The sequence below is a fragment of the Prionailurus viverrinus genome, chromosome B1 (genome assembly GCF_022837055.1).
Source record: "Prionailurus viverrinus isolate Anna chromosome B1, UM_Priviv_1.0, whole genome shotgun sequence".
NCBI lineage: Eukaryota > Metazoa > Chordata > Mammalia > Carnivora > Felidae > Prionailurus > Prionailurus viverrinus.
The window spans coordinates 83,416,908-83,430,016 of record NC_062564.1 but is presented as its reverse complement, the minus strand read 5'-3'; the positions used below and the strand labels follow the sequence as shown (position 1 = coordinate 83,430,016).

The 13,109-nt window shown below is 38.3% G+C and overlaps 1 protein-coding gene across 5 annotated transcripts in view; it reads left to right on the top strand.

Moving 5' to 3' along the window:
* Positions 1-13,109, top strand: part of GAB1 (GRB2 associated binding protein 1) — a 125,950-nt gene that overhangs the window by 93,831 nt on the left and 19,010 nt on the right. For 3 of the 5 annotated variants that reach the window (XM_047855916.1, XM_047855913.1, XM_047855918.1), the window contains exons 3-7: positions 1,130-1,355; positions 1,703-1,783; positions 5,382-5,983; positions 7,204-7,289; positions 7,469-7,772. In XM_047855916.1, the coding sequence (XP_047711872.1) occupies positions 1,130-1,355; positions 1,703-1,783; positions 5,382-5,983; positions 7,204-7,289; positions 7,469-7,772 (1,299 nt within the window). The remainder of the gene's footprint in view (positions 1-1,129; positions 1,356-1,702; positions 1,784-5,381; positions 5,984-7,203; positions 7,290-7,468; positions 7,773-13,109) is intronic. The other 2 variants (XM_047855917.1, XM_047855914.1) reach the window with 1 other exon arrangement.

Below are 13,109 nucleotides of genomic sequence, written 5' to 3'. Positions count from 1 at the left end.
GCTGTGGTGCATATACAGATATTAAAGTTGAATACATAAAGACATTATCAAAACCATGTGGACTTATCCTGTAGTGTCTAGGGAAGCTAGAGCTGACATGTAGCTCCTTCCTGGTGAATTGACAGGTCATATGACCTCCCATTTGATTTTATTTGGTTGAACATATTAAATCCTTTACCACTTTTTAGTGTCTTTTAGATAATGTTTTGTTATTTAAAAAAAATCTCCGTTTGAAGCCAGCCTTTTCTGTTCTAACATAAACAGACAGTAAATAAATTTGTTTATTCATATATGAGTATTTACCTTTTTCTGGATTTTTAGTCTTGTATTCCTAACCACACTAACAGAGAATTTTTCTTCTGGGTTCTTGAAAATTTATTTGGTTGTGTCAGTGATTAACGTGGGATTTTATCTCTAGGTTTTCAGTTTGTTTTCAGATTACTTAACTGTAAACAATTTAGCTAGCTTCATATGTCTTCTCAGAACATTGTTAAGTGCTTAATAAATTACTCCCTCACTTGCTGACCCCTTTTGCCTGAAAATATTACAGAAACCCAATAAATGGTAAATGAGGCTATGAGCTGAGGGGAGAGGAGAAGCATTAAAGAAAATCTCTTTCCCTGAACATGAATCCCAGAATTAGAACTATTTCTCCTTAGTCTGCTGAGGAGTAGAAGGAAAAGAATGAACAGCAAAATAAGGATGGGGCGAAGAGGTGATCATCGTGCCTGTAAATGCCACATAATAAAATGGGCCTCCTTGGAAAGTTGGCTTGGCATGGGAAACACTGTTTTTTTATTATGGAAAAAAATCTACCTCTGGTGCTACGATTATATAACATCTTCGTTGCCAGTACCTCAAAACTAAAGATTGTTCAAGGCAAAGTTAACATGGTTTTATTATAGCCTCTGGAAGAAAGAGCCTTTACTCTTCATATCTCTTTGACAAGAGCCAATAATTTCTTGTACAAATGTTGCTGTATAGGTAGAATTTGTTTTAACTGACATCGTCATGGTTTATCACGCTCCTGTGTGTTTAAACAGTTTGTCTTCAAACTTTCAAGGAGCTTTATTTAAGAAACAGCCCTTAAAATGGGATAGACGATGACAGTTCTACTTTGGTGTTGCAGATCTTGTGAAGCCCCCTGGCAACTCTGCCCAGGCGCCAGCCGATTTACCTTTGGCGGTCAACACAGCACCGCCGTCCACCCAGGTAGATACATCCTCCGCTGCTCCACCTCCTCCCTATCAGCTAATTAATCTTCCACCACACCTGGAAACTGTTGGCATCCAGGAGGATCCTCAAGACTACCTCTTGCTAATCAACTGTCAAAGCAAGAAGCCTGAACCCACCAGGTAAATACCTGTGCGTGTGTGCGTGCGTGCGTGCGCACTTAGAATCTTGAAACTTTTTAAATTCTGATTTGAAGGCTTAACAGAAACCCAGCTATCTAGGGTTATAGTTTAGGCTTACTATATTTCAGGTTATATTCTTCTAATGGTTTCTGATATTCAGGAGTTTTATGGAAGAAATGCATTCTCTACTATCTTTGGCAAAGAACACTTGTACCTACAAGGCTCTTTTAGAAATCTGTCTCCTGTTTCATAGTCTTTGTTACAGACTCACAGTATTACTTGCTTAACAGATTGCACTGATTTATAAATGGTGATCTTGCTCCATTTCTTATGTGATTGTAAACCAGCCAAGGGTCATCTTTTGTTTCTGAAGAAGGAGAGGAATACCTACTACTAGAAGATTTTGAAAGCAAAACGATTCCGTTGCAGTGAGTGTGTTGTGGTTGCTTTGGATCTGTGTGAGAAATTAATTATACAGGTAAAATCCCAATATAGCAAATTCTATGGGAATATATAAATTGGGTTTTAGTGAAATTTGATGAAATCTAATCAATCAAGTATATTGCTAAAAACCGTAAAACTTTCCAGTCATCGTACCTAGCCGTGAAGCAGAGCTTACCTCAAGCTCTGAGTTTATACATTTCTAAGTAGAAACAAATCTGTGGACTTCAGTGCTTGCCCAAAGGTATCATAAAGCCTTCCCCAAACCCTTGGTTTCCCCATCATCTCCCTTCCTGCTTCTTTCTTCTCTTCTAAGCTGTGCAGTAGTTTCATTTGATCACTCTTGTCATTTTCTGTTAATTGGAAGGCCAGAGGTAACAGAATTGGAGCCAGAAAATGAAGACCAGGGAACTCGTGTCTGCCATCAGCAGTGTGGTGGCAACTAGTGATGTTCGGGATATTTATGTCCTCACTTGAGGAATATAAAAGTGGGAATTACATAGTAGATGTGAAAGATGCTTTTTAAATGGAGTGATTGGATATTAAGCATTATTTTATAACAAAAAATTGTTGTGATTGTTTTCATGGCGAAAGTGACTGTTACCGGACTAAGATGGTACAAAGTGCTTGTTCAACAATTTTTATATAGAATTTGTCAAGAACCATAGATTAGGTTGTTATGAATGATTCCCTGAGATAATGGAATACAGACATCCCAAAGATGGGTTTCTAGATATTTGTTGTAATGGGATTTTACCTGTAAGAGCAAAAAAACAAAAACAAAAACAAACAAACAAAAATCTTTTTATAAATCAACACTAGTTAATAATCTCAAATTCTAACTTGATTTTTTGCTTGTTTGCTGTGAGTATTTAAAATTATACATTCGCAACTTTGTTACCTCTGCTACTAACTAAGATTTTATTTTATAGAGATTCACAATTATTTTTCAGTATCAACTTTTTAAAAGCCAATAGCTAAGTCACAGTTTTCAGTGCATTTTCTTGTTATATGGTATCTTTCATTGATCTCATTGGTGTTACAGCTTTCCTGTTATAGTAGAAATTATGCTGAGAATCCCTGCTCAGATAGATTTTGTATCTATGTATTTTGCAGAAGTGACACTTAATTGACAGATATTTATGAAGTATCCACTATGTGCCCACTGTCTTGGTAGGTGCTGTGAAGGAACAGACTAACTACATAAGCCGCCTCACATACAGTCACCCTGAGTTTACAAGCAAAGCTTATGAAGAAGTCAAAACATGCGAACATTAAGTGTCTGCAGGTGAAGGCAAGAGAATTGCTTTGCAAACTCTTGTTCATCTGGCAGGACTCAGGATTCAGCTCAGACATCTACTCCTCTAGGAAACATTCCTCCAAACTCCCAGCCTGAACTAAATGCCTCTGTGGGTTTTCATAGCATCCTGGTCATGCCTCCCTTTTATCACAGAATTGGAAATAGTTTGATATATATAGTTTATTGTTCGCTAAACCATAAGCTAGTCAAGAGCAGGGAACTTATTACTTGTGCTTCTAGCTTCTCTTAACCCACATGTTTGAATTAAATGAAGTGCAAATTTAGAATATGTGTAGATGCATTAGAAATTCCTAGAAGGGACAGTGCACGTGTTCTTAAAATGGGAGGTGAAACGTTTCCAAGGAGGTGTAGGATTTGAACTATACTTGTTGGTGAGAGAAAAGGACCCTGTCATTAGCAATCTGCATAAAAAGCATTTGAGAGAAAGGCGAGGTGAGAGTGAGGGTCCAGAGGAAGCAAATGAGAGGAAAGCCTGCCCAGAGTAGAGGGTTCCACTGGGGGAGAGTAGGGCATAAGATAGGGCATGTCAGGTGGAGCCAGGGATGGTATAGCCTCAGCCAGGGATGGTATAGCCAGGGATGGTAAGTGGAGTTGCTTGTGGGCTTTTTTTGTAGTTCCCACAGCCTGCTGGGACCTTTAACAGTATTTTCTCCAAATAGATGAGTGATACGAAAACCATGTTCTGAAAATACTGACCTTATAGCAGCCTCGCAGTATGGTCCCTTGAGTTCACTGGAAGAGGGAGAAACTGGAGGAAGGAGGTCCACTGAGACTTCTTAGGAGGGTTCGGTGGTATGGATCTTAGCAGAGACCCAGACCTGAACTTGGGGTGGGGACAGTGGGAACAGAGCAGGGAATAGTTACTTGGTTAGAAAGAAGGAGTCAGTGCCTGAAGGGGGATGGTGGAGATCAAAGAGAGTGAGTCAACGCTGATTGCATTTTGAGCCTAGAGAATCTGGATAAAGACATTTCTTTTCATGGCAAGTCAGAAAAGACAATCAGTTTGAGAAGTAAGTTGAATTTGGCTTGGTATGCTTATGCAGGGTTAACACTGGGGTAACCATATAGAAATATATTTGAACAGTTTGAAAATATGGGACTCAAGAGTTTGGTGAGATGATGGGAGTCATCAGCATTCAGTGGAATGTGAAGTCATGAGAAAGGAGGGTTTTTAAATGGTGTGTGTGGTCAAGAATCAGAATCCAGAAGACTGGATTCTGTTGGCTGTTCCCGGGTGGAGACACGGGGAGAAGGAGCCAGTCAGTGAAACAAGGGAGTAATCAGCGAGGGAGAATGGCAGTGAGGATGTTACAGTATGGGTTCCGTGACACCAGCGGTGGAGAGTTTGAATAAATACATGTGATACATAGTGCTAGGTGTTACTAAAAGATCAGGGAATATCAGACCTTAAAGAACTCTCACAAGTTACATTTTAAAAGATTAAATTCAAGTTCCTACCAGACTTTAGACATCACTCACAAGAGGTTAAGTATCTTGTTAACCGTTAAGGAAGTGCAATGTGCTGGTATCATTAGCTTCATTTTGGCTTTTACCCAAATTTTGTGATACCACAGAAAGCAAAGACTGGAAATGTACCCAAAACATTAAATATACTCTAATGAGATTTCTCAAGGTTAATTATTTTTTGGAGTTGGCGAACTCTGTGCGTTATATTTTGATCGTCTTTATAGTATTGGCTGAGTGTTTGTTAAAGAAAATTAGTAGAAAGGAAGATATACAAACCTTTCAAGTTGCCACCTCCTTGTAGGTCACATTGAATTTATTCAATACCAGGAAATCATTAGACTTATAGTCTTGCAGAACAACGAATTTGCCACAGGTGGGCTAAAGAGCAATGGACCAGCTTGATAAACTGCATTGGCACGAGGTTTCTGCATGCTCTTCAGGGGAAATGATTTTCCTTGTGTCTATGTCTTAATCATTTACCTTTCTCAGAGTTTTGTACCTTTCTAATTCCAGTGCTTCAGGGATCATGGATTTAATAGGTGGATTTGGGGGTGTGGGCACGTACAGGGCAGGAATTAGGGAGAATGCTTTTGGTGGTTTTGTGGTGGTGGTTTTATTGTCTGGTGTATAATCATAAAAACTAAGGAACATTCATGCTTTAAATCTTATGGATCACACAAAAAAATCTAATGAAAAAAGCCATGTAGTTTGATTGCTAAACTATAAATATATTTATTAAAATGTAGTCTTATGTCTTCACCATGTTTTATTTTCTGTCATTAACAATTTTTATTTAGAACACATGCTGATTCTGCAAAATCCACCTCTTCTGAAACAGACTGCAATGATAACGTCCCTTCTCATAAAAATCCTGCTTCCTCCCAGAGCAAACATGGAGTGAATGGCTTTTTTCAGCAGCAAATGATGTATGACTCTCCACCGTCTCGTGCTGCATCTGTTTCTGTAGACTCCAGCCTTTATAACCTGCCCAGAAGTTACTCCCACGATGTTTTACCAAAGGTGTCTCCATCAAGTACCGAGGCAGATGGAGAACTCTATGTTTTTAATACCCCATCTGGGACATCAAGTGTAGAGACTCAAATGAGGCATGTATCTATTAGTTATGACATTCCTCCAACACCTGGTAATACTTATCAGATTCCACGAACATTTCCAGAAGGAACTTTGGGACAGACGTCAAAGCTAGACACTATTCCAGATATTCCTCCACCTCGGCCACCGAAACCACATCCGGCTCATGACCGATCGCCTGTGGAAACGTGTAGTATCACACGCACGGCCTCAGATACTGACAGTAGTTACTGTATCCCTACAGCAGGGATGCCACCATCACGTAGTAATACCATTTCCACTGTGGATTTGAACAAATTGCGAAAAGGTCAGCTCTAACTGGCTTCTACTGTGTTAGAAGTTAACGATAGAAAATCTGTTTATCTGAATATTTGTTCTTTTCAGCATAGAATGATGGTAAATGATAGTCCTTTTTTTCCTCAGCTCTGCAGTCACCCACTCATGTAGGAAGATGGCAGAGTCTCAGTAGATCCTTTGAAGGGTGTTTGTACATGCAGCGAGTGCCTGTGTGCATGCTCTGCTGGAAGGGAGAAAGAGGTGGAGTTTTCCATCCCTGAAGAAGTATGGCCTTAGTAATACCTTCCTGCCAAAGGAAGTGTGCACCCCTCTTTCCTGCTTTCCATGTATCCTGGGTGTGTAGACTCTAATGGGACAGAGGAGCAGGAAAAGGACCAGCCACAAAGCCTCTCCGAGTCATCCCTTTCCTGTATTTGTGTGCCATCATAGCTGCTTCCGCGTCACATCTGTTGGGCTCCGTTTCCTTCCTTCCTCGATAAGCAATTTATACGTTGTACCCAATGAGTATACTCAGTCCTAATCAGTTGTTTGTTTGGTTTTATTTATTTTTAAAGCTCTGAATCTTCTCTCCCCTTACCCTAGCCACTTCACTGAGTCCTATACCATCTCCTAGAGCCTGCCAAAAATTACAGACTTTGAGAGGGGAAAAATTCAGTCTGGGTTCCAATCTGAGGTTCTTAAAGTCCTAAAAAATAGAAGGCCAGAGTTTAAGAGGCACATACCCTATAAACTATGTGCTAACGTTTCTGTGTTTTGTGGTAGTTATCCACCTGTCCTAAAGAAAATGAAGATTTAATGCATCGTGAATAGTACTAATATGGATACTTTTATTTGGCCATTCAATACCAGTTTTTAATTCCCTACTTGAAGTAGCTCTGTAATCTAATTATAGGTTACTGAGATATAAGTTAGGCCCAACGTGGTGCAAAAGATGGGAAAATAGAAGTATTTCTTTTCTCCGTCATTAAATACCCATCTCATCCCAGGCTTAGACAATCATTCATTGCCATAATCAAATGCTGGTATTGGTTAGCATATCAGTGAGTGTCTGTTTTCTGGTGGTTTAATGTGCCCATTCAAGATACTGTTCTGTGAGCATCTTTTTAAAAATCTGCGCATGTGCATGCTTACCTGCATGCATGCGTGTAAAGAAAGAGAACAGATCATTCTGAGAATCCTAAGAGATGGCAAAGATGGGAAGAAATGCTTATAGTTTGTTTTCTATTTTAGATGCTAGTTCTCAAGACTGCTATGATATTCCACGAACATTTCCAAGTGACAGATCTAGTTCACTTGAAGGCTTCCATAACCACTTTGTAAGTATAACTGACCTTGGTATCAAGTGTGTTTCATTGTCAGGATCTTCACACTTAGTGCCCTGAAACTAAATGAGATCATGAAATAAAAGTCCTTTCAGATCCATATGAATAGGTGTGACTTACAACTGTGTTTTCCTGTTTGATAATAGTTTTTGTTTAATGTATGTGTGTTTTAGAAAATCAAAAATATATTGACAGTGGGAAGTGTATCAAGTGAAGAACTGGATGAAAATTATGTCCCAATGAATCCCAATTCTCCTCCACGACAACATTCCAGCAGTTTTACGGAACCAATTCAGGAAGCAAATTATGTGCCAATGACTCCGGGAACATTTGATTTTTCTTCGTTTGGAATGCAAGTTCCTCCTCCAGCTCATATGGGCTTCCGGTCCAGCCCAAAGACCCCTCCCCGAAGGCCAGTTCCTGTTGCAGACTGTGAACCACCCCCCGTGGATAGGAACCTCAAGCCCGACAGAAAAGGTAAGAAGGGCCTTGGCATAGTGAAAGGGCCAGGCACTGCCAGCTTAGATCTGCACTTAACTGTTGTTAAATCCAAAATGGAATTGGGACTAGAAATTCTGAAGTATTTCATAGTACCTTAGTTATCAATCTGTTCATGTGCGGTGTTGCTATTTGTAGATTAATAATTGTTGTATGTTGATGGCCCAGGTGAGATTTCTGCCTCCTGTCTCTAGAGCAGAGGTTACAAACTGAAATACTCACAAGGTTTGGCAAGCAACAGGAGAAAATTAGGAGAAACTGAAATGCACTTGTCCATTCTAAATGGAATAACTAACTCCTTGGCTATAATCCTTTGTTGACTTGTGAAAATAATACGGGCCCATATGGGCAAATCATCTAATGTATCAAAAGAAGCCAAAAATTTCAACACTTACATATAAGTATTATCTTTTGATTTTGGAGTTCGGTCAGCTAGTTTAATTTAAAAACAACCAAGTAAAAACATTGCAGACCAAACCAAACACTTCTATAGGCTAGATTGGTCTTTGACTGCTGTTTTGTAACCTCTTCTCCGGAATATAGAATATCAAATCAGATTTGAGATTATTAGTGCATTTGCTAAAATTGTTTAAGAATAGTGAGGTTGCTTGCACAATTTTTTCCAGTCCATATGACAACTTCTTAAAAATTATTCTGCCTTTGCTGGGTTATTATAAATGCTTCTAGTCTGTTCTTTCACACTGGCCCTCCTAAGTAACATAAAATTCTAAGGTAGCATGGTTTGCTAAGAACTCAATATAAAAGAAAATTCTCAAACTGGTAATACATACCCAGGTTTTGGGTTTGAGTGGTTAAAACCCAGACAACTAGCAGTGCTGCAGCATGCTGTTAGTGTGATTTAATCTTGACAACGAAGTAAGTTAGTATATTGGCTCTGTGATAAGTTGGCACCATTTCTGGGGAATTCAGCACATTTGAAAAGTCTCATGTGCTGTATATAGCTTTTTAAGAGCATGTAATATTTGTGTAAATTTCTCATTAACCTGGGTTTAGATCATTAATAATAATTCTAATTAAGTTCCAATTGTGGGGAACAGAGTGTGAGACTCACTCAGGGTATACGAAGAAACTGAGTTTTGTTTTATTTTGCCTTTAAGTAAGTAAGGATGGTCCTGTGCTGAAATGAGAAAGTTACTGGAAACAGAGGCACTCCCAGGGGACTGTCCCTTTGTCCTGCTGTCTGCATTTCTGTCCTCTGGGAAGTCTTTGCATCTGCTTTGTTCTATCTCACATTATTTCCTTCTTTTCTGTTTCCTGTTCTATATCCTCTGCACAATTTTTTGCTTTCCTAGAGCTTTGGCCTACAGTGCCCCTCTGTGGCCTTGGTTCTGCCTCAGGGCCCCTTTTTAGTGCCCTTGCAGCTTCCACATCTGCTGCTAATTGCCTTGATCATTATTCACTCACTTTAGAGTGCTCATAGATAATCCGATTCCTGTTATTTGTCTTTTCACACCAGACCATGTGATTAATTGCAGGCCAGCCCATAGACTGGCTGCCACTGGTCAGCTGCCCACCTTTGGTCTCACAGCTGGAAAGATAACCATGCGCAACACCCACAGCCACCCAGACAGCCCAGCAGCAGGGCCATAGTCAGGAATAGTTACCTTAGAAAGGGTGTGAGCATCACAGGCTTTTTATTTGACAACTTTTCCTTTTGCTTCTCTTTGTCCTCATTTGTCTTTAAATCTATTTAGACATTTTTAGTCATTTTCTTCTTTGCATACAATATGCAAAAGATCCCGTTATTTATATGTTAGAAAAGTTTTAAGATCTTTTAGTATTCTCTAGGTCTGACAGCTCATGTACCCCATTTTATAATATGTATTATCCTATGTATATATCATAATATGGCATGTATGCTATGTATCATTTATATTACATATATGTATAATTATACCTCCTTACTTATATGGTGAAAGTACAGTATATTCTAAGTACATTAGAGATTAATTGCCCCAGTACTCTAAACCAACCTGAAGTGACTTTATAGTAGAACAGAACAAAGTAGGTTCTTAGTTACTTCTGGAGGTTGTTTTCAGTCTTAAAAGTTAAGTGAACTATTGAGAGACAATCCTGAGTTCATTGGCCAGTTGCTTATTTGGTATCTATGCTTAGATACAAAATGAACTGAGAAAGCACCCAGAATAAAATATATAGTTTAGGCAAAATCAAGAAGAATTGGTTTAGCAAAACAGTAAAGAGATTACTAAAATCATAGTAATTTAAAAAAAAATAAGGTTTTGCTTTTCGTTAGTACTATTCTACTTTTTAAATAAATATACAAGAAAGGAAGCATGAGAGACTATTTAACTTGGCAGTTTGTCAGCTCACTTTAGAAAGTTAAAGCGATTCAAGAAAAATATATTTTAAAACCCAAGTAAAGATCTTGGAGCAGTTTGTCTTTAAAAACTTAAGCTGTAAAACAAATGTCTTTTTTGTTCTTCTTCTCATGAAATTCTTCTCATGCATAGCAGCAGATGAGTCTGTTTTACTTTCACATTTTGTGACATCAGATGCATGTCTCAATCTATTGTTCTAGTATCTCTTATTAACTAAACTTCATAATTAGCAAACCGAATTCTATCAAATATGGCTTGATTCGTTTCAAAGCCCAATATAACTGCTTCAACACCCAATATAACCAATTTCTGTGATTGTCTTCTTTAGAAGAGTCTGCAACAAATGAGTGACATTCTGGCCTTGTTTATAACCCCAAATATAGATGTCAGCTGCTGTAGTTAGCAGTTCAGATAATGTTTTCAAATACTTCTGAGTAACTGAAGCTTCAGAAATACATAGATGTTCTTAACATTTATGTTTAATGTATTTTCATGGACCCTTTGCCCGTCACCCAACTTGTGGTAGCTATATTTTCAGCCATACTATTTCTGTCATGATAGTATTTGTTTTGAACCAAGTTTTGGGTATATTAATAGAGGAGAAAAAGCATAATTTACATAGATTGTATTAAATATAGAAGATCATATGAGTCATTGTAAATGCAGAGCAAATTGTTTTGATTGCTTCAACTAAAATTTATATTTTACTTGAAAATCAAGTTTATGAAGTTTTAGAAATTTCTGTATTTATTGTGGCTTATCTTAAAGTAAATCATTACATGAACCTACCATATTTAATCACTGCACTGATCTAGGTCCCCCCTACTTCCATCCAGTCTCCTTCTAACATGACGCGGCAGCCATTTGAGCCTCAGATGCTATCTTTATAGTTTGTTTTCTTCAGCTTTGTCCATCCATGGCTTTCTGCAGTAGTTCTGACCATTAGTTATTGTATTGATTTTGATTTATTTCTGGTATTTTTGTACATTAGTCTGATTAGAGTATCTTCAGGTCTTCACCTCAGTATAGGTGAAGACCAGTCCAGATCCAGAAGATGAGTCCCAAGGATCTTCCCTAGATGGGTCTTTTTGGCACAGTTGACATATGGGCTCTAAATGTTTTTTCAAGAGATCTTTTAAAGTTTTTGACTGTAACTAAAAATTAACATACTGTTTATTTATTTATTTATTCACTCTGTTTAGAGACCGAGTGAACTTGAGCATGAGCTGAGGGAGGGGCAGAGAGAGGAAGAGAGAGGATCCCAAGCAGGCTCCATGCTGAACATGGAGCCTGACTCGGGGCTCGATCTCATGACCTGAGCTGAAATCAAGAGCTGGATGCTTAACTGACTGAGCCACCCAGGTGCCCCAACATGCTCTTTAAAAACTACTTTTATACTATAATAAATGTTTGGGAGTTGGATGAATGATACTAGTAAATAAAACTAGATTTTTAATAAACAAGTATTAAGTTTGAATCTCAAGTCAGATTTTTGGTTTAGAGTTAGAATTTAAAAGAAATGAGAATGGAGTACATTTTTGGAGAGCCTTGCTGGCTCAGTCAGAACAGCATGAGAGCCTTGATTTTGGGGTCATGAATTTGAGTCCCACATTAGGTATAGAGATGACTTAAATAAATACACACTTTTTAGAACAATGGAGTGCATTTTTATAGCATAACTTTTACATGCAGGGTTTTTTTTTCCTGAAAATTCTTTACCTTCCAATATATAAGGATCATTATTATATTCCTCTTCATACAATGAGACTATTAAAACAGGTGTAAAAGTTTTTCACGATACTACCCGGATTACTTTTTGGAATTTAGCAGAGGATAATAATGTTGTGAATTATCTTTCTTCTTTCTTAATTTTCAAGATGCCTAATGGAAACAAAATGATCTATAAAACTGCAAAAGAGTAAATATTTTAGGCTAAGATAAACCTGTAATTATACACAAAATAAATGTTCTACTTTGTGCTGAATTTATGTAAGCAGTGCCTATTAAAATAATACTTGATAGTGTATGGACTTTCCAAAAAAGATTGCATCTGCTTATTTGAAACGTGACCTCATGTGACTTCCTTGACCATATTTGGGGTGACCAACTTTTGAAACAACATTCATTTGCTCTTAGTTTCCATTTAAAGGACAACAAAAAAATTATGGTGTTGATCAGATTAAACACCACCAGCTGTAAGAGAACTGCAGTTCATCCACATAGATTTACGTGCCTGCCATTATAGGATATAGTCTTTGCTGGGTCTTGGGTCTTCTAATACAAGGAAGGTATAAATGGCTTCCCTGAAGAAGCTCACTGTCTAGTGGAGGAGGTTGAAAAGTAAACACATTATCATAATTAGCGTGGAAAGGACTGTGGTTGAGGTAAGCTTTTGGCACTGTTATCTAAGCTCCCCTGAGGAAAGTCTGAGGGGGTGAATGGCAATTAAACGATGGTAGAGGAGGGGAGGATGGCAGAGATTGTTTTAGTCCGAATAAATGGCATACCCAGATCCTTTAAAAGAGGACAGATGGGACTGGCTGAGTCGCGAGTGGGAGGGAGGAAATGAGATGGGAAGGGAGGACGCGAGTAAAGTATGAATGGAGGAGAGAATGCCAAATGCCTTGCAGGTGCCTGATCCTGAGAGTGTTATAATCCATGCTAATGAGTCTGGGCTTTATTCTGGGTACACCATTAAAGGGTTTTATGCAGGCAAGTAACATAATCAGGTTAGCCCCTAGAAAGCTCAGTTTAAGATTTAAGGATATGATAGAAAAAAGAAAAAAAACCTGTATTCTCTAAAATGTTATAAAAATCACATTTTTTGAGCATCTTCCTCAGAGAGTGCTTCGCTCAGTTTTCCAAATCCAAGGTTCTCAAAGCCTTGGTTTGATTAGATGGGTAAAGGCATAACAAAATCCCTTTCCTGGCTCTCATGGTCCCTCAACTTGGGGAC